The 23803-nt window shown below is 57.2% G+C and overlaps 1 protein-coding gene across 6 annotated transcripts; it reads right to left on the bottom strand.

Annotated features, from left to right (window-relative positions):
• Window positions 1–872: 872 nt before the first annotated feature.
• CAPN1 (calpain 1) lies at window positions 873–22690 on the bottom strand. 6 transcript variants are annotated; one of them, XM_044259645.1, is made up of 22 exons: window positions 22591–22690; window positions 20711–20978; window positions 20481–20550; window positions 20080–20198; window positions 18304–18437; window positions 18059–18227; window positions 17198–17281; window positions 16770–16855; window positions 16386–16460; window positions 16091–16251; window positions 7425–7603; window positions 6655–6666; window positions 5745–5956; window positions 5610–5649; window positions 5020–5085; window positions 4871–4928; window positions 4019–4083; window positions 3361–3429; window positions 3071–3149; window positions 2379–2495; window positions 1986–2044; window positions 873–1650 (listed from the first exon to the last, which is right to left on the bottom strand). In XM_044259645.1, exons 2-22 carry the CDS (start codon window positions 20975–20977, stop codon window positions 1624–1626), a joined length of 2148 nt encoding a protein of 715 aa, XP_044115580.1. In that variant the 5' UTR covers window position 20978; window positions 22591–22690; the 3' UTR covers window positions 873–1623. The 6 variants fall into 6 exon arrangements, with proteins under 6 accessions (XP_044115580.1, XP_044115582.1, XP_044115581.1 ...); XM_044259647.1 differs by having other exon boundaries at window positions 22565–22651; XM_044259646.1 differs by lacking the exon at window positions 22591–22690 and adding an exon at window positions 22388–22479.
• Window positions 22691–23803: the final 1113 nt, after the last annotated feature.

The following is a 23803-nucleotide window of genomic DNA, read 5'->3' as shown; positions in this document are numbered from 1 at the left end:
CTCAAACCCCAACACAGAGAACTATGGGGGGTGGGGGGGCATGAGACTGTCCTGCCAGCCCCCGACCTGGCCCCCCTCACCAGCCCAGACTCCCAGCAAGTGACAGGCACCCCCGCCCCCTGCCCCCGTCCCCCTGACGGGACGCCAAGGCCCAGGTCCAGCTCTAGGACTCCTGGGGGCCAAATGCTGCTCGGGACAGGGAGTCCAGGCCCTGAACCAGCCTGTGGCAAGCAGTGCCCAGGACGTCTGCCACTCGGGGCTCTATCTGGGCCTCCCCCAGCCGCCAAGGGCAGCCACCATCCCACCCCAGGCTCCATCAGCCTCTGCCCCGCAGACGCCATCCTAGTTTGTGGCATACCCCCAACCCCCTGCTTCCCACTGTCCTCTCTCCTCTACCCTCACCGCAAGGCACTCTTATCTCTGGTAAGAAAAGCTGCGACCCAGAGGGGCTGAGCAGCTTACATAAGCTGCAGGTGTCCGGGTGAAGGAGGCCCTTGTGTTCTGGAAGCTTCCTGGGGGGTCAGGTTTGTGCTCAGCGGGAGTTCGGGTTGCAGCTGGAACCTTCTGGGCAGAGCGTACATGGAGGGCAGGGGTCAGGCCTCTTGGGCTTCGAGGAGGGCAAAAGGGACCAGCAAGGGTGGTCAAGGGGACCTCCCCAGTATGTCCTTGCCCCTGCAGCTTGGAGCCCCATCCTCCCCAGCTTCCTAGGTACCCGGACTCCAGCAGGGGTGTGAACCCCCAGGAGTGTGAACCCCCAGGAGGAGCCGCAGCGTGGGGATGGTGGGAGGCCCTGGGCTGTCCCTCCAGCTCCAGGCTTGCTGGTGCCTTCCTGAGCAGCAGCTTGGGACAGAAATACACTTCGGACACAGGGATGGGGCCTTTTCCTTTACTGTTTGGGGTTTCTCAGCATGAAAATATGAGATCCCCACCCCACCCCATACCCAGGTGCCTCTGGCACCCCCATTACTGGTACACCAGTCCCTGAAGAGTCCCCGTTAAAGTCACCAATATAAAAAAGGAAGGAGCGGGGGAGGGAGCACCCGACTACCCCTCAGGCCGGGCGACTCCTGGCTGGCAGGTGGGGCAGGGCAGGTCACGGAGAGGAGGGACATGGGCTTCTGCGCAGTAAGGAGCGGGCCTTCCCAGGCCCAGGACGAGGCCTCGGCTGGGAAGGGCCCTGCACAGCTGGGCTGTAACTGTGCAGAGCTAGTGGTTCTGTCTGAAGGTCTGCAGGTGACACTGGGGGGCGGGGCGGGGGGGGTGCTCTGGACACCGTCGGGGCACCGGGAGGCCCGGGGCTGTCGGCTCCCCCTGGAACCCCATCCTGAGGCAGGGACAAGCGAAAGCTGCCTTCCTTGTTTGGTGATGGGAGGGGCGGACGAGTCGTCACCCCCCCCCCCCCCCCCCCCCCCCCCCGCCCACAGAGGGCAAAGGCAGGGAAGGCCACACGGCTCTGCGCAGAGCAGATGAGCCGAGGCAGCTGGGACATGAAGGACAGGAGGACGAGGCTGCCTCCCGCTCCGAGGAAGGCACTTGCAGCTGGTGTGGCCTGCTGTGGCGTGGCGGGAAGGCATGGCTTGGCAGACGAGGGAGAGGAACACAGCAAGGGGGCGAGCCCCTGCCTCATGCAAACATGGTCAGCTGTAACCACTGCAGGGGGTGGGGGGTGGAGAGACGGGTCAGGTGGGGACAGCAGAGACACCAAGTCCAGCCTCCCGCCCCAGAAGCCACTGTCGCTTCACCCACTGAGGGCAGGTGGGAGGGGACCCTCTGGGGGAAGGAGGGCCACAGAGACCTCCAGGAGCCCTGCCCTCCCTTCCTGCTCCCTTCCCAGGACCCAGACGACCCCACCCCCTCCTTCAAGGACTCAGGAGGCCTGGCCTTTGGGGCTGGGTCTGAAGCCCTAGGCTGCTACCCCCGGGCAGGTAAGGAAGTTCCACCAACCCTAAACGCCCTCCCCTGCCACAGCCAAGGGCAGTGCCCACCTTGAACAGATCAAAGGTCACGACACCATCCAGATCCGTGTCCAGAGTTTTGAAAAATCCTACATTCAAAAGAAGAAGTTCTGGCACTGAGAACCCAGTAGGACATTCCCGCAAGACCAGGACCCACCCTGCCCCTCATTCCCCATCCCCACAGCACCCCAAGCTCTCACCTGTGCCTGCCGGGAAACAGCTCTTCCTGCTGCCCGAGCCCCCCTGCTGCCAGGTCCCCGCTCCCCTAACCTCCCAGCACTCAGCCCGCAGGGTCCCAAGTGCCACGCCCTTCACCTCTCTGGCCCACGCCATGGCACGTATGTCCTATATCCCTATTGCCCTGTCGTTCCCCCACAGCTGACGAGAGACAGAACCAGAGGCAGGACCCGACGGGGCACTCACGGAACATGGTCTCCAGCCGCACTAGGCAGCACACGAAGTTGTCGAAGTCCACGGCCAGGTCTGGCTCCGAGTAGCGGGTGATAATGAGCTCATACAGCTTCTTGTTGAGCTTGAAGCCTGGCCCGGGAGAGTGGGTAAGGGCCAGGGCGGCATGGCCTGGCCCAAAGGGACAGGGAGGGGGACTGGAGGCAGCGGGCAGGGTGAACCCTGCAGGTCCAAAGCCTGAAGGCCTCCTGAGTAGGGCCCGCTGCTGGGAGGGGCTGGGCAAGCAAGTGCCAGCCCCAGAGGGAGCGAGGGCCTGACAGCCCCAGGGAATCAGGGGCCAGAGGGCCCAGATGTCCAGTTTTATTTGTGCAGAAAGCCCTGGCCTCATCCGGACACACACCTCCCTTACTGGAGGCTCAGGCGCCCACCTCCACCCCTCCCTGGCTGTGAGGCAGCAGGCCAGTTGCTTTCCCTCTCTGAGCCTTGTTTCTTCCGCATACAGTGGAGATAGTCAGAGACCCTCGCCCAGTCAGGCTGCAGCAAGGGCAAAAGGAAATGCTGACAAAGCACGTAGCTCAGTCCCCACAGGATGCCACAACGCATCACCACCACCACCCAAAGGACAAGGACAGTGTGCTAGCCTGCCACCCTGGGTCACCAGTGGGGAATCGGCCTGGGGCCATTGGCCTCCGGCACTCAGGCCTTACCCGCAGACTCGATGGCCATCCGCATCTCGTAGGCGCTCATGCTGCCCGACTTGTCCAAGTCAAACTTCCGGAAGATGGACTAGAGCAGGGAGCGGAGGGTGAGGGCCGGGCCGAGGGAGGCACCCAGCCCTTCCCGCCCCGCCCAGGGTGGGGGCTTGATGAGGGTGCAGGGGAAAGACGCGAAAGGTGGGCCAGGGGCTGGATCTGGAGAGGTGGGGTGGGCAGAGGCCCCGCCTGGGATCAAGGCCACAGCAGAGGGCGGGCACCAGCAGGGCTGAGGGGCCACCCACCAGGTAATTCCGGATTCGGTTCCACAGGATGTTAAACTCCACCAGGCCCAGTTTCCCATTGCCGTCCCGCTGGGGGCTACTGTTAAGAAGCTTAAACCAGGGGCACGTGGGAGGCTCTTTCGGGTAAGCGTCTGCCTTCAGCCCAGGTCATGATCTCGGGGTCCAGAGATCGAGCCCCGCATCAGGCTCCCTGCTCAGCAGGGAACCTGCTTCTCCCTCTGCCTCTGCCTCTTCCCTGCTCGTGCGCATGTGTGTACCCTCGCTCTCTAATAAATATTTTTTTTAAAGGGCAGCTTAAACCAGGCGCAGGGTGAGAAGCAACCGGGAAGAAGGGGAGACTGACCTCAAGGTGAGGGGAGATGGGAAGAGGCAGGAACCTGCAAAGCCAGGGGAGCTGGGTTTGGAGGGATACAAAAAGCACCAACTTGAAGGTCACTCAAGGACCTAAACCCTGCTCTATCGCTCACTCAACACAAAGCCTGTGCCTCCGTTTCCCCTTCCCAGTCAACGGGAAGTTGCCCGGGAAAAGAGCTGGTCTGTCCACACTTGACAGGGCTTTGTCCCTTTCCCTGCACTGTTCTCGGAAGAGGTCACAGGGTGTCCCTCTCCCACACGCTGCCCAGCCCAAGCAGCCTCAGGAAACAGAAGCGAAGGATACGTCCATGAGGTTCACCATGCTGCGGCACGACTCCAGGCTGAAGCCCTTGGTACGCAAGTCCTTGTCTGCAAGAAAACCAGTTCCAACACCTCAACCCCGCGAGCTTCTGCGGCACCGCGCAGGGGTCCCCAGGTGGGACGGGGACCGGGGGAGCATGATTCCTGGCGCCTGGCATGGGAAAGTCTAGCAGGGTGGGTGCGTCAGGTCATTTTTATCGTTAGCACGGTTTAAAGCACTAGAACAATCAAGCTGGTGTGCCGTCAGCCGTGTCCCTGCCACGGAAGAGCCACAAATGAAAGGGAGTCAGTGCCAAACAGAAGTGGACAGACGCAGTACGAACGTGAGGCCATGGTGGCCATGGCAGGGCTGGGGTTTGCCACGGGCCCCACAGCAGGGCCAGAGGAGAGGGCTCTGGGCTGAGGGAGCAGCGTGGAAGGAGGTCGGAGGCGGGGGCAAAGGGAAGGTCGGGGGTGGCTGCCCTTGGCTGTGCACATGGGGGTGGGAATGGGGGGGTGAAGCCAGCCTCGTTCTGCTCGATGCCACTTGGCCCAGCCCTGGGGTGTATCTTCTTGAGGGGGGTGGGCTTCTCCTTCATACTATGGTGCTTGTCAGCAACTCCGCTTCTAGAACAACACTGAGCCCCGGCACTCGGGCATAGAGAACAGGGACCGGCCAGATGGTGGAAGCAGTCCGAGAGGGAAGTGGGGTGAGCAGGGCTCAGAAAGGCAGTGGGGGCTTGCCCCGCCCACGAACACCGAGGACTTGGGTTTGGCTCAACGTGGGAGCAGAAGCCCAGATTGTGGAGTTCAGAGGAAGCGAGCACCCAGGGCAGAGAGATGCCGGGACGCTCACGTTTGCTGATGATCCTGTTCAGAATGGTCTGCAGCTCCTTGACGCTGATCTCCATGTCCTGGGGGAAGACAGAGGATGGCACCACCCACCCTGGGGAAAGACTGCCCCCCGCTGCCCCAAAGTCCCTCACCCCAGCCCACCCAGCCTACCTCCCCTGCCAGCTGCCTGAAGAGGGTCTTGAAACTCGCGTCAATCTCCTCTTCTGAGAGCACTTGCTGGATGGAGCGCAGGGGAGAGCAGGTCAGGAGCCAGGCTGGGACCACTCGTCACCACCTGCCCGCCTCATCACGTCTCAGAGCCTCACTCTTCTCACCTGGAAAGTGGGAATCTAGACCCCCCCCCCACCGCCGCCGCCCCATCCACCTGCCCAGGGCTCTGTGGCCCAAACTGGGCACCCTTCAGATCTGTGATGGGGGGGCAAGTTCCTGAACCTCCCTGAACTTGAGTTTCTCGCTGAAGGGGAAGAGGGTGACGGCATCCTGACACGGTTGTCATAGAGGAAACGGGGTGACCAAGGAGCTCAGCAAAAACTCGAAAGAGACAAGAGCTCAGGGATCTCGCACCACTATGACCTCAAAAGCCTTTGCAAACTGTCAAGTGCTGGGCGGATGAGGGATCAGGATCCCTCTCAAGGCTCCCTGCAGGAGCCAAGACGCCCAGGTCCCCACGACACACCCAGGCTGAGGGCAGAAGTGGAAGGCACGGGGCAGGGAGTGTGGGGGGTGGGTAGGGCACGCACCTCATCAGGGAGATTGGCCTGGATCTGGTCGTCCAGTTCCCTGCAGGGGTGGGGAGAGAGGGGGTCCAGTCAGGAGGGCGCAGGGAGACCCCAAGCAGGTGGGGAGGAGGCACTGGCGAGAGGCTCTCGACTCACTGGGTCCCGGCGCTCTTCTCCGAGAAGAAGCGCAGCACGAAGTCCCCCTCCTTGTTGGGCTCGAAGGTGGAGGGCACCACCACGTACTCCCCGGGCGGCAGGCGGAAGCGGGTGCTGACCTCCCGCAGGTTGATGAACTGCTCTGAGCGCGCCCGCGAGGAGTTCGCCAGGAAGAAGTCCCGCTTCAGGTGCACTGCGGGCTGGCCCACCAGCTGGCCGGAAGCAAGGAGGGGGCGGGGCTGCAGCTGGCCACGCCCCTGCCCCCCCCCAAGAGCCGCCCATTGACCCAGACCCTGACAACTCTGACAAATGGTTTCAGCTGTTTCCTCATGGGTCAGGCGCAGGCGACAACCCTGCCTACCGCACAGGGCGGCGGCGAGGAGACACTGGAGGTGGACGGGGATACTAGGGCATCACTGAAGAAACATTCCCACGGTTATTCCCCAAGTCACGCAGCACAGGTACGTTCCGGGGGGTGTGGCCCTCGTTTAAAGCTCACGCGGGCCATGTAAGCTGGTGTTCTCGCTGACACTGAGGCTTGGAGCTAAGGCAGCTTGCTCAGGGCTGCGGAGTACTTAGCTAGTCCCGGGCAGCCGCAGCCAGCGCTCACTCAGGGGAAACAGCAAGACAGGAAGAGCCTCAGGTGTGTGGGAGAGGGCCGTGTGTGTGTGCGCGCGCGCGCTCTGAGGGCCAGGGTTCAAATCCAGCTCCCTCACTTGTTACCTGCCCTGGTGCCCAGGACAGCAGTGTCTGCCCCCAGCCCCGGGAGAGGGGAGGAGGGCAGTTAGCGAGCCGTAAGAGGTGACTTCTTAACTCTCTACGTGCGGGCCATCTTGCTCCCCTCTGGGCACCGTCAGGCCCCCTGTGTTCAGGGGTATGGAAATCCAGGTGATTCCGGTGTCACACCTACCTCCGGAGGGACCTGCCAGAGAGATGGAGGAGTTAAGAGACCTGCTCCTGGCCCAGAGCTGGGGGTGGGGGGCAGCATTTCCTGGGCAGAGGTCCTGAGTTCTTAAGAATGATGGGTTGAAGACACCAGGAGGCAGAGCCCAGGACCACTGGTGGCCCCAGACCCATCGTCACAGCAGAGCAGGATCGCAGGACCTCAGGAAAGGGAGCCTGGTCCTCTTCAGGCAGGAGGCAGGGTTCTCTTCATCCTCAGAACGCCCTGGGCCTTGTGTCTGAATCAGAGAACCTGAGACAGACCCCAGGTGGCCAGCTGCCATGTCCCAAAGGCCAGGGACATCAGAGGTCTACATCAGTCTGCGGCCAGGAGCTCTGGGCCTGGGCCAAGACTGCAGCCATTCTTTGCCCCTACCAGCAAGGTCCAGAAGTTTCTGTCTTAAACATAAGGGGTGAAGCAGGGCCCTCCCAAGCCAGCCTCTGCTTATATACTTCTAATACAGGGAGCTCACTACTCCACCAGGACAGCACACATGCCTATTTCTTTCTGAAGCCAAGCCCAAGCCTGTCCCCTAGAAGCTACCTCCCAGTTGTCAACTAAGCCAAATGCCTCTGCCCAAGAGCGACTTCAGCAGGTGCCTCTAGGGAACAGTGTCCCAGGCCTCCTGCCTGAACGCTATGGCAGGAGGGTCCTTTGGCGCCCCCTGCTGGAACTCGCCGGCAGCGCACCGGGAGGCGGGCTTCCCCGCTGGCTCTGGGCCAACCCCCTGGGCTCACCTCATAGACCGCGAAGCCAATGGTCTCCATGTCCCGGCCAAAGCGGCGCTCGCGGCGACGGTGCTTCTGCATGAGGGCGAGCACGAAACTGCAGCCTGACTCGCGACCCCCGAAGTCGTCGTCTGCATCATCCGTCTCCTCCAGCCGGATCTTGAACTGGGGATTGACCCAGAAGGTGGCTGCAGGAGGTGGGTGGTCGGCAGGAATCAGAGGAGGAACAGGGCGGTGCGGCCCCTCTGCGTGTCTGTTCACCCACTCATCCAACAAATAGTTCTAAGTGTGCACCGTGTGCCCTGTGACAGCCCTGCAGCGGGGACACACACGGTCCCTACCCTCCTAAGCTCGCGTTCTAGGAGGGGAGCAACCTATGAGCAAGTCAATGTAATTGACAGAATAGTTACAAAAATAAGCAAGCTGGAGGTCGTCAGGCCGGGCATCTCCGAGGAGGTGATAATTGAGAGAGATGGGAAGGAGAAGCCCTGGGAAGGCCCTGGGCAGCAGAAGAGAGAACCAAGAGCCCCACACATGAGGGCAGCCAGGATCTAAGGCAGCATCGGACTCCAGCGAGCACGGGGGATCCAGACAGGTGGCAAAGGGGCAGGAGCAGGGTGGGTGGTAAGGAGTGTGGTTTGAATCAAAGAGCAAAAGGACCTCCCCACCCCCAACAGGCTGGCACCAGAAGGGGCCCGAATGGATTCGGGTGACTGCTGTGTGGACAATGACCTAGGGAAGAAAAAGAGAAAGCAGGGTCTGACAGGAGGCCTCAGAGCTGCAAGGGTGACAAAGACATTTCTGGCAGTTGGGTGATTCAGCGGCCCACAGCCCCTAAAACAACCAGGTGCTGGATACAATACTGGAAACCGCTTTTTAGACACGAATAAGCCACGGCATTCCCATCCCCCCCACACAAGGTGACATTAACCAAAATGAGATGCGCTCAAGTGCCAGCCAGGACGTGGAGAGCAGAACCTCCAACTGGGCTGGTGGGGTGCAGAAGGGGGCAGCCACTGCGCAGAACAGTCTGCCAGTTCTTCGAATGGTTAAACACAGAATGACCCTATGACCTTGCACTTCCAATCCGAGGTACATCCCCAAGTAAGCAAAAACGTACATCCACACAAAAACTTGCATGTGAGTGCTCTTAGCAGCATTATTTATAATACCCAAATGCAGAAATAACCCAATTGTCCATCAACTGAGGAACGGACAGGAAAATTGTGGCATAACCAAATAATGGAATATTACTCAGCAACAAAAAAGGAATGGAGCACGGATGCACACTCTAACATGGGTGAGTGTACAAACAGGCAAATCCACGCAGACAGACAGTAAGCTGGGGGTTACGTAGGAATGAGGAGGAAGGGCTCAAGAGTGACAGCCATGGGGTGTGTGGTTTCTTTTGGGGGTAAAAAAGGTTCTAGGGGAGCATAAGTGGCTCAGTGGGTTAAGCCGCTGCCTTCGGCTCAGGTCATGATCTCAGGGTCCTGGGATCGAGCCCATCGGGCTTTCTGCTCAGCAGGGAGCCTGCTTCCCTTCCTCTCTCTCTGCCTGCCTCTCTGCCTACTTGTGATCTCTGTCAAATAAATAAATCTTTTAAAAAAATGTGGCCCAGTGGGTTAAGCCGCTGCCTTCGGCTCAGGTCATGATCTCAGGGTCCTGCAATCGAGTCCCACATCGGGCTCTCTGCTCGGCAGGGGGCCTGCTTCCCTTCCTCTCTATCTGCCTGCTTGTCTGCCTACCTGTGATCTCTGTCAAATAAATAAATAAAATCTTTAAAAAAAATAAAAATAAAAAAAATAAAAAAATGTTCTAAAATTGATGTTGTGATAGATCCACAATATATGAAAATACACAGTGATTTTTATACTTGAGGTAGGTGAATTGTATCATATGTGAAGTACATCTCAGTAAAGCCTTTTTTAAAAATGGACATGAGGTGGGGGACCTGGGTGGCTTAGCAGGTTGTATGTCTGACTCCGGCTCTGGTCACAGTCTCGGGGTCCTGGGATCAAGCCCCACGTTAGGCTGCCCACTCAGCAGAGTCTGCTTGCCCTTCTCCCTCTGCCTCTCCTCTGGCTCATGCTTTTTCTCTCAAATAAATAAACATAATCTTTAAACAAACAAAAAGGACGCTAGGAGCCTACAAGGTAAATAATGCCAAAGGACTTCTGTTGACTCCTGGAAACCCTGAGCACAGGAGACCAAATCTAATAGGATGGCACCTGGGTGGCTCAGGCAGTTAAGTGCCTGCTTTTGGCTCAGGTTGTGATCCCAGAGTCCTGGGATGGAGTCCGGCATCGGGCTCCCTGCTCAGCGGGGAGTCTGGTTCTCTGTCCCTCCCGTCTCATGCGCTTTCTCTCTCTCCCTCTTGCTCACTCTCTAGATATAAATTTAACAAAGGAGCTGAAAAACTTAACACTGAAAACGTCAAAACATTGTTGAAAGAAATTAATGAAAAAATAAAAAGATACCCCAAGTTCATAAATCAGAAAATTTAGTATTACTAAAATGTCAACGCTATCGGAAGTGATCTGCAGATTCGATGTAATCTTTACTAAAATTCCAACATCTTTCTTCACATAAGTGGAAAAGCATTATCCTCAGACTCATATGGAATTATAAGGGGCCCAGAAGTCATAATGATTATGAAAAAAAAAAAAAACGCAAAAGGTAGAAGACTCACACTTCCGGATTTCAAAGCTTACTACAAAGCTACAGTAATTGCTACATTAACTGTAACATTGTGGTACAGGCTTAAGAATGGATATAGAGGGGTGTGTGGGTGGCTCAGTCAGTTAAGCATCTGACTCCTGATTTCACCTCAGATCACGATCTCAGGGTTGTGAGATTGAGCCCTGCATTGAGCTCTTTGCTGAGCATGGAGTCTGCTTGGGATTCTCTCTCCCTCACACATGCTCTCTGAGTGAATGAATGAGTAAATGAATGAATAAATAAAATCTTAAAATAAAAAAGGGATATATAAACTAAAAGAAAAGGACTGAGCCCAAAAACAAACCCATATACATAGATGGCCAACTGATTTTTGCCATGGGTGCCAAGACCATTCAATGGGGAAAACGTAGTTTTGTCAACAGATCATGCTCAAACAACTGATTTCCACAGGCACACGAATTCAGCTGGACACCTGTCTCACACCATATATGGTACTACAGTGATCAGTGATCTCTTACACTACTGTTGGGGGTACTGCTTATTTGGGGGTACTACAAGTTGCACCCACTTAGACAAATGCCATGTGTGTTCTAACAATTCCACCCACTGGCTGTCCCACCTTTCTCCCTCTTCTGGGGCCTCCCTATTCCTGGAGACACAACAGTATTAAAATGAGACCAGTGTGTAACCCTACAATGGCCTCTGAGGGTTCAAATGAAAGAGTCCCATGTCTCCCACTTTTAATCAAAAACTAGAAATGATGGGGGCGCCTGGGTGGCTCAGGGTGTTAAGCCGCTGCCTTCGGCTCAGGTCATGATCTCAGGGTCCTGGGATCGAGTCCCGCATCGGGCTCTCTGCTCAGCAGGGAGCCTGCTTCCCTTCCTCTCTCTCTCTGCCTGCCTCTCTGCCTACTTGTGATCTCTCTCTGTCAAATAAATAAATAAAATCTTAAAAAAAAAAAAACTAGAAATGATTAAGCTTAACGAGGAAGCTGTGTCAAAAGCCAAAAGGGGCAGAAGGCCAGGCCTCCTCCATCAAACAGCCAAGTTGTGACTACAAAGGAAAAATACTTTTTTTAAAAGATTTTATTTATTTATTTGCAGATAGAGATCACAAGTAGGCAGAGAGGCAGGCAGAGAGAGAGGAGGAAGCAGGCTCCCCGCTGAGTAGAGAGTCCCACGCGGGGCTCGATCCCAGGACCCTGGGATTAAGCCCCACATGGGGCTCCCCACTCAGCGAGGAGTCTGCTTCACCCTCTATCCCTTCTCCAGCTCGTGGGCCTGTGTGCACTCTCTTTCTCTCTCAAAATAAATAAAATCTTTTTAAAAAAAATAAAAGCACTAGTCCAGTGAACACATGATAAGAAAGTGAGATAACCTTATCACTGATAAGTTTTAGTGTTCCGGACAAAAGATCAAACCAGCCCCAACATTCCCTAGGCGAAGACCTAATCCAGAGCAAGGTCCTAACTCTCTCCAGTTCCGTGAAGGCTGAGTGAGGTGAGGAAGCTGCAGAAGGAAAAGTCTAAAGGCACCAGACAGTGGTTCATACATTTGAGAAAAGAAGCCAACTCCGTAACATGAAGGTGCCAGGAGACACAACAAGTAGGAGCGGCAGCAGCAAGTTCCCAGCAGGTAAAGCTGAGAGCATGAATGCAGGCAGCTACGCTAACCAACAGATTTTCAGTGTAAACAAAGCAGTCTTCTATTGGAGGAAGATGCTGGCTTTCATAGCTGGAGAGGAGAAGTCAATGCCTGCTCTCAAGGCTTCAAAGGATAGGCTGACTCTCTCATTAGGGGCTAACACAGTTGGTAACTTTAAGTTGAAGGCAGTGATCATTTATTGTTCCAAAAATCCTAGGGCTCTTGAGAATTATGCCAAACCTACTCTGTCTGTGCCCTCTAAATTATTAATTTTTTTACATGATCTCTACACCCAACCTGGGGCTCAAACTCATGACCCCGAGATCAAGAGTTGCACGCTCCTCCTACTTAACCAGCCAGATGCCCCCAGCTGTGCTCTTTGAATGGAATAACAAAGCCTGTGCGACAGCACATCTGTTTATAACATGATTTATGAACATTTCAAGACCATTGCTGAGATCTCCTGTTCATGAGATTCCTTTTGAAATATGACTGCTCTTTGACAATCCACCTGGTCACCCAAGAACTCTGATGGGGACACACAATGATATTAATGTTGTTTTCATGCCTAGCATAGTACCCATTCTGCAGTTGCCGGATCAAGGAGTAATTTCAAGTCTTTCTGCTTAAGTCTTTCAAGTCTTACTACTTAAGAAATACATTTTGTGAGTGAAATAAGTCAAGCAGAGAGAGTTAATTATCATATGGTTTCACTTATTTGTGGAGCATAATAAATAGCGTGGAGGACATGGGGAGTTAGAGAGGAGAAGGGAGTTGGGGGAGATTGGAAGGGCAGGTGAACCATGAGAGACTATGGGCTCTGAAAAACAATCTGAGGGGTTTGAAGTGGCGGGGGGTGAGGGATGGGAGGTTGGGCTACCAGGTGGTGGGTATTATCCAGGACACGGATTGCATGGAGCACTGGGTGTGGTGAAAAAAATAATGAATACTGTTATGCTGAAAATAAATTAATTAATTAAAAAAAAAAAGAAATACATTTTGTAAGGAAGACAGTGATTCCTCTGATGGATCTTGGCAAAGTTAACTGAAATCCTTCTAGGGGGCGCTTAGGTGCTCTGGCGGTTAAGCATCTGCCTTCAGCTCAGGTCATGATCCCAGGGACCTGGGATCAAGCCCCACATTGGGTTCCCAGCTCAGTGAGGAGCCTGCTTCTCCCTCTCCCTCTGCTCACTCTTTCTCTCCGTCAAATTATTAAAATCTTAAATAAAATTAAATTAAAATGACTGAACTATTTGAATAGCAACTCTGAAAAACATACATAAGTGGCCGATGAATACAGGAAAAGACTTTCTTATCAACATCATTCATCATTAGGGAAATGCAAATTGTCAATGAGATGCCATTTTATACCCACAGGGACCGCTACAATAAAAAACCTGGTCAATGACAAGTGTTGACAAGCATGTGGAGAAACTGGAACTCCGACAATGCTAGCGGGAATGTATCATGGTGCTGTCACTTTAGGAAACAGGTGGCAGTTCCTCAGAGCCAAACATGGGGCTACCTCGCAACCCAACAATTTCGCTCCTAAGAAGAGACCCAAGGAAACATCTGCGCCCACAAATACAGGTACATGAATATTCGCGGCAGTACGACTTATAAGAGCCCAAAACTAGAAACAATCTCAATGTCCAACAACTGATGACTGAATGAGCATAACGTGGTGGTACACACACCGTGGAGTATTTTTCAGCCATAAAAAAATCTGGGAGCCTGCTGCCACAGGGACAGCCTTTGAAAACGTTACGGTAAGGGAAAGAAGCCAGGAAACGAAAGGCCACACGTTGTATGATTCTATTTACAACAATACCTAGAAGACAAAGACCTACAGAGACAAAATGTAGAGTAGTGGTTCCCAGGGGCTTAGAGAGAGAGAGGGAGGGAGGGAGTGACTCCTTAGGGATACAAGGTTTTTTGGGGGAGTAATGAAAAGGTTCTGGCATTAGATAGTGGTGGTGACAGCCCAACACTGCAGGTATACAAAAAATCACTGGTGCCTGGGCGGCTCAGTCATTAAGTCTCAGCCTTCGGCTCAGGTCATGATCCCAGGGTCCTGGGATCGAGTCCCGCATCGGGCTCTCTGCTCAGCGGGAAGCCTGCTTCTCCCTCTCCCCTAGATTGTGCTCTCTCTAACTATCTCTGCCACTATTTCTCTCTCAAATAAATAAAATATTTTTTAAAAAATTATAGTTTAAAAAGTTTGCCGGAGGGGCACCTGGGTGGCTCAGTCAGTTAAGTGTCTGACTCTTGATATCAGCTGAGGTCATGATCTCAGGGTCATAAGATCGAGCCCTATGGGCATGAAGTTTGCTTAAGATTCTGTTCCTGTGCCCCCCACCCCCAACTACTCTCTTGCCCCATGCACTATTGGGAAAAAAAAAAAGAAAAAAAAAGATTGCTGGATACAAAATAAATTTAAAAGATCAAGTGCATGTTACTGTATTATTTGGGAAACAGAATTTTAAGAAACGCCATTTATAATAGCAACAAGATGATACAGTACCTAGTAATTAAGCTCAAAGATATTTAAGTCTTCTAGATGAAAATTATAAAATTTCATTGAAAGACACTAAGAAGACCAAAACAGAAATATGCCACATTCTTGGATAAGACGACTCAAAGCTTTAAAGATGTCAGTTCTCCCCAAATCGATCTATAGTGTCAGCGCAATTCCACATAAAGTCTCAAAATGATTCTCTGTAAGGCTTAGTAGCTGATTCTAAAATTCGTACAAGAAAACAGAGGGCAAGAATAGCTAAGAGACTCTTGAAGGCGTTTGCCCCACCCCCAAAGGACTTCTTGCAGATCTCTAGCAATGAAATCAACGTGCTATCCGCAGAAGCGGAAAACCAAGGGATGGAACGGTGAGTCTAGAAGGAGACCCACACGGATACGGGAACTATCGGACGGACCGTCACCGCAGGGAGAAAAGGAGAGAGTTTTCTTAATAAATGATGCAGGGCACAGCTATTGCCTATTTGAGGAAAAACTGGAACTGGATCCCCACAAGGAGGAAAAAATGCTTCAAAACAGGGCTATGAGCCATGCTGGGAACACGGAGGGCACGGGACATGGGAACAGAGCTGTGGGGGGGCGGGGTCTGGATAAGCCAAGGATCCGGGTGGCCTTCCAAAGAGATCGCACGGTGAGGACGGAAGCTAGACCACAGCGGTTTTAAAAATCTGAACTGGAAGCTGGAAAGGAAACGGGGGTGTAGCAAACGGGAACATTTTGCTTCGAAGGGGAGCAGAGCAATGGGTGGGGAAGTGTGGTCACGAGAGGTGCTCGAAGACGGGGGAAACGGAGAACAGGGGCCGGGGGTGACGGATGATGGAGCCTAAGGCTTTCAGACACGTGGGAGAACGGGAGCCTGAGCAGGGGCAGGGGTGGCCCCCCATGAGCACGAGCAGTTCTGTCATTGTCAGTCAAGAGAGCAGTAATGACAGGCATAGGCCAAGACAGGCGGGGCGAACACCCGAGGCGCCCTGCGGGAAGTAGAGGTATCCCTCAAGTGCAAGGCCAGGTCCGCAGACAGGAGTAACCGCGGAGGCAGATCTGAGGGAGTGGAAATGTTCCTAACTGGCAAGGGAACTGGCGGGAACCATGCAAGGGGGTACTCTGAGGGCCACGGCTGTGAATTTACAGGGAAAATGCTGCCCCCGTTGCGTGACAGGGAAAATGCAGCCCCTCTCAGTGGTCCTGCAGCTGATGGAGAGAGTTCAGCTGGGATTCTTCGGGGGAGGGGGAGGAGCAGAGGGAGCCAGGAGCCAGAGCGTCTGCGGGGACAAGATGACCATGGTGACTCTAACTGGTGAGAAGAAAAGACACAATGACTGGGGAAGGATAGGGCAACAGTGGGCTTCACAGACCAGATGGTTAGATGAGGCTGAGGGCTGCTGGAGGAGGGGGCCCAAAGGGTCAGGGCAGAGGTCAGGCTGCGAGGTCTGGCCAGGCTCCGGTGGGCCTTCAGGGGGTGCCTGAACTAAGGCAGAAGAAAGGGTCGCTGCAGGTGTGGGTGGGGAGGAATGGAGAGCCCAGGCTGTGGCCCACGTCACCCGCATGGATTCAGAAGGCCAGGGAACAGTGGCCGGAGGCCCAGGAAGAAGACAGCAAGCCAGGAGGGAAGGTTCCAGAATGAGGAGTAAAGGATACTCCTCGAGGAAAATCTCAGAGGTCAGCACAACCACACCATCTCACAAATGAGAAAAACGGAGGCTTGGGGAGGAGACGTGCGGGGAGCAAGGTGAGCGACCAGGAGGCAGCCGGGCCCAGACGCCACCCCTGGGTGCCCCGCGGGTGTGCTCAGGACTGACCGGGGAGGGGGGTCACCTGGGTAGTTCCGGCAGCCGCCCGCGGTGCTCCCCCGCCGCCAGGTGCCCTCGTACAGCGTCGTGTTCCACTTGCGGATGGACCGGCTCTTGAGCGCATCGGGCGTCAGGTTGCAGATCTCCAGGCGCGTGAACTCACGCATGAAGTCCCGGAAGGACATCCTGGGGTCCCGGAACACAGCTGAGCCCCGGTCCCCAGCCAGGGCACAGAGGGAGGGGGCAGGTGTGGGGTTCGTGGAGCTCGGGAGCGGGAGCGCAAACCCCAGAGGGGCCGGACAGGGCAGGGGGCCGCTCACCAGAACTCTCCATCCTCCATTTTCACCCGGAGCTGCTCCCGCTCGTAAGGGTCCACGCTGTTCCACTCCGAGGAGCTGGGGGGAGAGGGCGCTGCCAGGCGCTGGCAGGACTGACCGGCGGCCTCCGTCCCCGGGGCCCATCCTCCCTGAGCCCCAGTCAGAAGGCCTCCGTGTGGTCCAGCCCAATGTCCCAATTCCAGAGGTTGTCACAGGAGGGCCAGCTCCAAGGATGCTCGGCCTGAACTGTGTCGGGACAGTCCCCCAGAACCAGTAACACAGAGATGCCCCCCAACGCCCCCCTCCCCGGTCAGTCCTGAGCACAGCCCCAGCACAGACGCCGGCGGCCCCGACCAGCCTCCCCGGTCAGGGTCCACTGCCCCTCACCCGTCACTCCAGGCTCCCGTCCACTCCACCTCGCCCCAGGGATTCCGCATCCGGATCAGGCTCACCATCTGGCCCTGGTAGTTCACCTGTTCCCAAAAGCTCCAGTCAGTGCCCACTTCGAGCAAACGTCACTTCCTGCCCCTTCACCCTCAGGAGCCCTGCTCAGCGCCCAGCACCGCAGCAGGGGAAATACAGCCCGTTCTCTAGGAATTTACCGTGGAGGGAGGCAGCTATGCACACAAGCTACCGAAAACCAGCGCAGAGCAAGATAAACATTTCAGGATCAGGGGCCACGAGACACAAGTAAGATGCTTTGGGAGGTCGAAGAGCCAGCCCTTCCCCCACGCCCTGGGTGCAGGCCAAACAGGCAAAGGCAAGAGAGGAGGCGGGAACCACCCTCCAGGGAAGGCCCCCATGTGGGCTGCTACCTGCTTGGCCCCTGTCACAGAGTACGCGTGGCCCTTCACCAGCTTCTTGAAGGTGACGGCCTCCATGTCCAGAACGCTGGAGATCTGCACAGCAACACAAGTGTCGTGGTCAGGGGCCAGGTTCCAGGGACCATAGGCACCCCCATCCCCAGTCAGGAGGTAAGCCCCAAGCATCACAGGTCCCAGACATCCCCCAAGCACATATGACGGCCACTGAGAGTGGCAAGCAGGGACCCTGACTCTGCCTAATGCCCCCACATACACTGCACCCCTGGAAGGGGAGGGTCACTCCTCCAACGCCACCACTGGCGGAGGGGGCCTGGGCAGCTCACTGACACTGCTTTGGCCAGAGCTGGCCAGACCCCGTGCAAACACACACGGGCACATACACACATAGCGTGTGCTCCCCCAGAGCCCTAAGGCCCTCATGGAGAGAGATGCGGTGAGGTGGAGAAGGGAGTGAGGACAGAACTGAGTCAGCGAGGACTGGGGGAGAAGGAGAGAGCAGGGATGAGGTTAGAGCTAAGGACACAGTGATGTAGGGGGAGGAGCCCGCGGTCAACGGTAAGTGGTGAGGACAGAAGAGCAGCAGAGGGGGTGATGAACAGCATGGCCGACAGCACCGGGCAGCAGAAGGGCAGGAAAACAAGCTGTCTGAAGTCTGGGGGACAGGAACGACACCAGCCACGAAGGAGGCCGACAGGACTGAGGTGACAGATGAGGCTGGGTTAGGTGATGGGTCTGGAGCCAAGTCTGGGGCCAGGACAAGGCCCCCGGCTGGGCTGGAAAAGGAAACCGCTGGAAGAGAAGACAGGTCATGTGGGGGAGGGGCGCTCAGGGGTCAAGGCTGGGTGCACTCACGTCAATGGAGCAGCCCAGGAGGGACCCCCGCTCCAGGGCCTTGAGGATGATTTGATAGAGGTCGCTGGGTGCCTTGCGCAGCTCATACCACTCGGTGACCCCGCCTGTGAAGTCCTCGAAGCCTTCTGAAGTGCTGCCCCCGGAGAGGGCCTCATAGCTGCCATTTACCCTGCGGGCAGCCCCAGGTCAGCGCTCCGGCAGCAAACAAGGCCCTGGGATCCCCATGGCCCGTGGCCCCTACTCACTTGGCATAGGCCTTCTCCAGCAGGGCACTCCAGAACTCGTTGCCTTGGGCAGAGTGAACAAACACCAGCTTCCCATCCTTCATGGGCAGCAGGTCATCCACGACTACGTCCACCCATTCCCCAAACTGCCACAGCTAGAGGGGACGAGAGCACGGTAAGCAGCTGAGCCCCACCATCTGCTAGATGCCGGACCACGCACCCCAGATCTAGGAGCCTGAACGAGGTGGCCTCTCTGAGTCTCAGTTTCCCTGGCCAGAAAAGGGAACAGTGGAGCCTTCTTCAAGGGAAAACAAACCATGCTCACAGAGCTAAAAAGTTTTTAGGGCAGCATTACTGATACTCTGGAAACAGACCAAGGTGCTTTCTCAGGTATGGAGAGGCTGGAAGGCCCTGGGTGCTTGGCTCTCGTGGACCTAGTCCCCTCCCTTCTGCATTCTACGTCTTATACTAGGTCATTCTAGGTCCGGATGTGTGTCTGGAGGCGGTGCGCAACCAAATACACCTGTAAATGAAGTGTGGATCAAAAAATGTGGCATCTAGACCACGAGATGGATGTGGTTCCCACATTCATGGGTTTGCTTCAGAGATGGCGGGAGAGAGAGGCTTCCCATGGCCAGAAGCGACGGAGTGCCAGGTAGGTGGGAAGGAGTGCAGAACAACCTGGCAAGGAGAGGAAGCGGGCCCAAGTAATTAGGAGTTGGGGCGGATGTACGGAACAGGCCAATCAAGAGGCCAGGGAGGAGCGGATTGGAGGAGGGAGGGAGGGGGCGGGGCAGCGAGGCCACACCCCTGCAAGCGGGACCCTGCAGGTGCAACCCTAGGCACCTCTGGTCTGCTCTGCTCAGGCCCAGGGCAGGATGGAAAAGGGAAAAGGACCCCTGATCAGGCCAGAGGGGAGAGGGCCCTGGAATCCCCGGGGCAGGGTTGGGGCCACTAGGGCCAGAGGGTCTCATCCAGGGTTGATGGGGGTTTCTCTCTCCCAGCATCAGCTGACTGAGAATTCCTTAGTGTGACTTGAGAAATGGGCTCTGTGTGCAAAAAGGGAATAGCGGAGGGGGGCGGGGGGGGGCGTGCTCTGGGTGGCTCAGTGCGTTAAACCTCTGCTTTCTGCTCAGGTCACGATCTCAGGGTCCTGGGATCGAGCCCCACATCAGGCTCTCTGCTCAGGAGTGAGCATGCTTCCCCCTCTGCTTCTGCCTGCCTCTCTGCCTACTTGTGATCTCTGCCAAATAAATAAGTAAAATCTTTTAGAAAGGGGAGGGGGATAGCAGGTTTAAACAAATTTAATCCCTTCTTTCTTCTCTGCAGGGCTCTGTCAGAGGCTAGAGGCTGCCAAAGTGCAGGAGGAGGTGGGGGAGGGGGGCCACTTGCGCCACCAGTGGGGATGGCCACCTGTGCTGGTCTGTTTTCCCCCAGGGGAACACTATCCATTCTTCAGATGGGACACTGAGACTCTGTGGAGGAAAAGCATTTGTCCCCCAGGAAATACTACAGAGATCTTTCGATTCCTCCGAGCACTTTCCTCCTGATACCCACAACCACACGGGAAAGCCGCCAGCCGAAATACCTGCCTTGCCCAGCCGTTTCACACATGACAGATCTGAGATGGCATCAAGAGGTCAAATTCTTTCTAGAGGGAGGACCGATCCCCGCAGGGTGTGGACTTAAGCTGCCCTAACATCAGAGTGCTGTGAGTCACCGGTCCTCACCTCCTCCAGGGCCTGCTACCCCCTTTTCCCCCACGCCCTGGTCCTAGGTGGATCCGGGGCTCCTCACCTGGAAATGGAAGATGCCGGCATAGCCGTTCTGGAAGCTTTGGCCGTGTGGAACCACTCGATGCAGAAGTGTGTCATTGAGGGTGAGGGAGGCAATGGCAGCCAGGAGCCAACAGTCCCCTGGGATGGGAGGGACCCAATCAGGACTGCTCTGCACATCTGCTCCCGGGGAAGCATGGATGCCCATTCCTGGGAGACCCTGGGATTCCCTGGGCGCCATGTCCCTCAACAAAGAGACCCGACCTAGGAATCTAGGCAAACCAGCCCAGCGCTGATAGCCAGAACCTGCCTGTGCTTGCAGGAGGGAGGGAGGGGTTAGGGCAGAGCCGGAAGGAACAGGCAGGGGAAACTACTCTGGAAAAAACACCCAGAATCACCCCCCCACCTCCACCAAGGGCCTACCCAGTGCTCCCTGGCAGATGTCTGTGCGAGTGGCTCCATCCACAATGAACTGGGGATTCGAGAGCAGCTCCTGCAAGAGACCCGAGTCCTGTCTCTGGGCCAGCCCTCCCCCAAACTGGAACTCAGCCGCCCCACAGCTCACTCCCCACCAGGGACCTGGAGTCTTATTCCCACTCCTCACCCAGGACAGGAGTAAACTGAGCCCACCCCGGGGATGGGGTCCCTCTCACCGTGGGACGCTTCCACTTGATGCCATAGGTTTTGGAGGAGTTGGGGCCCAGGTCCTTGTAGCCTAGGCTCTGGGGCACCGGGGGGAAAGCCTCGTCACGAAAGAGGGCCCCACTCTGCAGGCAATGAGCCCGCAGCTGCTCATAGTCTTGGCCCATGTACTTGATGGCGTTTTCATGGCGGCCAAGGCCCAGATCCTTGGCCCGCTGCTTCTGCACTTGAGCAGACACCCCGGTGCAGTACACGGGGGTGATGAGCTCCTCAGCCATCCTGCAGGACAGACCAGCGTGCTCAGAACCCAGGCCTTCCCAGAGCTAGAACTGGGGCTCCTGCCTGCCCCTGACCACCCCTACTTTCCAAACCTGGGGTTTCCCCACCTCACCGCTCCCCTCATAGAACCCAGGACTCTCTGCCACCTCCTTATGCCCCAAGAAACCAGGAGGGGGGCTGTTCCGCCCCTCGGTGCACTGGCCACCCCCTCCCCAGCTCTCATAATGCTAACCCCTCCCCTTCCCGGACTCCCACTGTCGCGGGCCCTGCAGTGCTGGGCTCAGCAAGCCAGGCAGGTGGGGCAAGGCAGGGCCGGGAGATGCCACAGGAACCCCTTCCCCAAACAGCCAAGCTCCTAGGCACTGGCCCCTTTACCCGACTGGGAGGCTGAGAACTCCAGGCAGCCAGGGTCCCCCCCTCCCCAGCGCCCTGAGACGGGCTGGGTGATCCAGGGCTGCCGGGCCTCCGTCCCGACCCCTCCGGCCTTCCCCCAGCCCAGCCCCTGGAGACAGTGGTGAGCGCAGGCTGGGCCGGCTGCCTGGGCTGAGCGGCTTCCCGAGCCGCCGCCCCTGTCCCGGGCACTCAGAAGACCCGGCGCAGGGGGCAGCCCCTCAGCCCGAGAGCAGTGGCCAGAGGTCGGGAAATCCTGGCCCGGACACCCAGCCCCTTACCTGGGGGAGCAGTGTTTGGGGGGGATCGCTGCAGTCCCTGCGGCTGCCTTCCCGGGTGGCGGCTCAGGGCAGGGCCCAACCAGGAAGAGCGCTCCTCCCCGCCCTCCTCCCGCGGCCCCTCCGCCCTCCTCTCCCCCTCCCTCCTCCTGCTCCTCCTCGGCCTCCTACCCGGCTTCCCCTCGGCTCCCCCTTATCTCGGCGTCCCCTTCTCCGCCTATCTCTCTCCCGGGGTCTCCCCGCCCCTCCCACCGCCGCCGAGCGCGCGCGAGGACAGATTACTGAAAGGCACAGCGGTGCCCGGGGAGGGGCCGCTGCGGCCCAGACGGAAGGGCACCGCGGGGGCGGGGGAGGGGAGCGCGGGGGAGGGCAGGGCCGGGGGTATTTTTAACCCGGGGCAGCGGCTCGAGTTGCAGGGCCCGGCCGCCCCACCCCAGGCGGCGCCCCCGGAGGGCATTCCCCGGGGCTCAGCTCGCCTCGCTCCCGCCGCCCCCCGCCCGCCCCGCCGCGCCCCCAGCGCGGGGCAGAGATTGCCTCTGGCAGCGGCGGCCTCTCGGAGGAGGGGCCGGACTGGCGGCGGGCGCACCCCTGCCGGACGCGGGCCACACGGCAGCCGGGGCCCCGCCGCAGCCCCGCTCCGCGCCGCCACCCCGCTACCCGCCCCCGCGGCTCCAGCTCGGGGCGCCTCCAACCCGGCCCGCGCGGCTCCGCGCGCCCCCCGGCCGCGGCTCGCGGCGCGACCTTGGGCCAGTCCTGGCCCCTCCCGGCCTCGGTTTCCCGGGTGTGTGCGGCGAGAATGGGACGGAGCCCGGCAATGGCGGGAACCCATCTTCCTCCTGCGCTCGGGGGTTTCTTGAACCCGGAACCGGCGAGAGGTGGGCGTCTCTGCCCGCGCCCCCGAGTCCTCGGCCCACCCACCTGGGAGCGCCCTTGTGCCGCCTTACCCGGGAGGGGGCGGCCGAGGCTGCAGGCAGGTCGGCGGGCCCAAGCTAGACCGAAGATCCGCCTCCCGCCTCCCGAGCTGTGCTGGGAGAAGTCGGAGAGCCCGAGCCCGAGGGCGGAGGACTGCGGCGTTCGCCCAGCTCAGGGCTTTCCGCTGACCTCGGGGGCCAGGCCCAGCAGCCGCTGCGGCTCTCCTAGCGTGTATACACGAGCGTTTTGTTGGGGAACAGTGCATACCTTTCCTAGGATTTCAGGACACATGGACCCGGGAAGGGTGAGAGCCCCTGATTGAACCCGACCCCATTCACAGCCTCACTTTACAGATGAGGAAAACTGAGGCCGAAGGATGCGACTTGCCGAGCCCCCTCACCTGGGGCCGGAACCAGGGCTCTTTGCTCTTCTCCATTCAGCATTCATGAGTCCAATCTTGGCTACACCTTCCTGCCAAAGCCTCTCTGCACAGCGGAGACCCATGACTAAGACACACCAGCCCCCGCTGGGGCAGTGGGCTCTCCTGGTCCCCTGGTTTTGGTGGTTGGGAAGTTGAGTCCTGATGGACACGTAGAAGTTAACTAGGCAATGAATTGCTGGAGAGGGTGTCCCAGGGGAACACAGCTTGTGCAAAGGGCCGGAGGCTGAGAGAAGACATGGCAATGAGGGGAACAGCAGGTGTTCCTTGTAACTAGATGACCAGGAATAAGGGGGCCTGGAAGAAGAAGAAAGCTCTGGAGAGGTACGCGGGTCGACCTATATATCCCACAGTCCCCAGAATCACCTTCACAAAACTATCACTCCTACTGTCTTTGTTCATGAAATAGGCACCGACCATCTCCTGTATGTGCACAGACTGGGCTCACCTGAGCCTAAGGTGGTGAAGACCCCATGGCCACACCCCCTCTGAAGGAGGGGCTCACTCATGTAATTATGATCCCCATAATTAGGAAGAATTGATGCCAAGTCCTATCTAGTCCAGGGGTTAGGAGTGGGCATAAATCAGACACAGGGAGGTATGAGAGGATAGGGGAGATGCCAGGTTGGGGAACTGCGTTGGCACAGAGGAGAAACTAAAATATGCATAATGTAACTTGAGCAGAGAGAGAGAGAGTTATAGCAGGACTAGGTGAACCATAGGAGTTTCCATCTTATTCTACTAGGGGCAGAAGGCTGTCAGATTTGTGCAGATGAAGAAGGAGGCTGCAAGGGAGTGGGTTGGAG

This window comes from Neovison vison, chromosome 7 (genome assembly GCF_020171115.1).
Source record: "Neovison vison isolate M4711 chromosome 7, ASM_NN_V1, whole genome shotgun sequence".
Lineage (NCBI taxonomy): Eukaryota > Metazoa > Chordata > Mammalia > Carnivora > Mustelidae > Neogale > Neogale vison.
The sequence above is the reverse complement of the archived record's forward strand: the minus strand, read 5'-3'. Positions and strand labels throughout refer to the sequence as shown.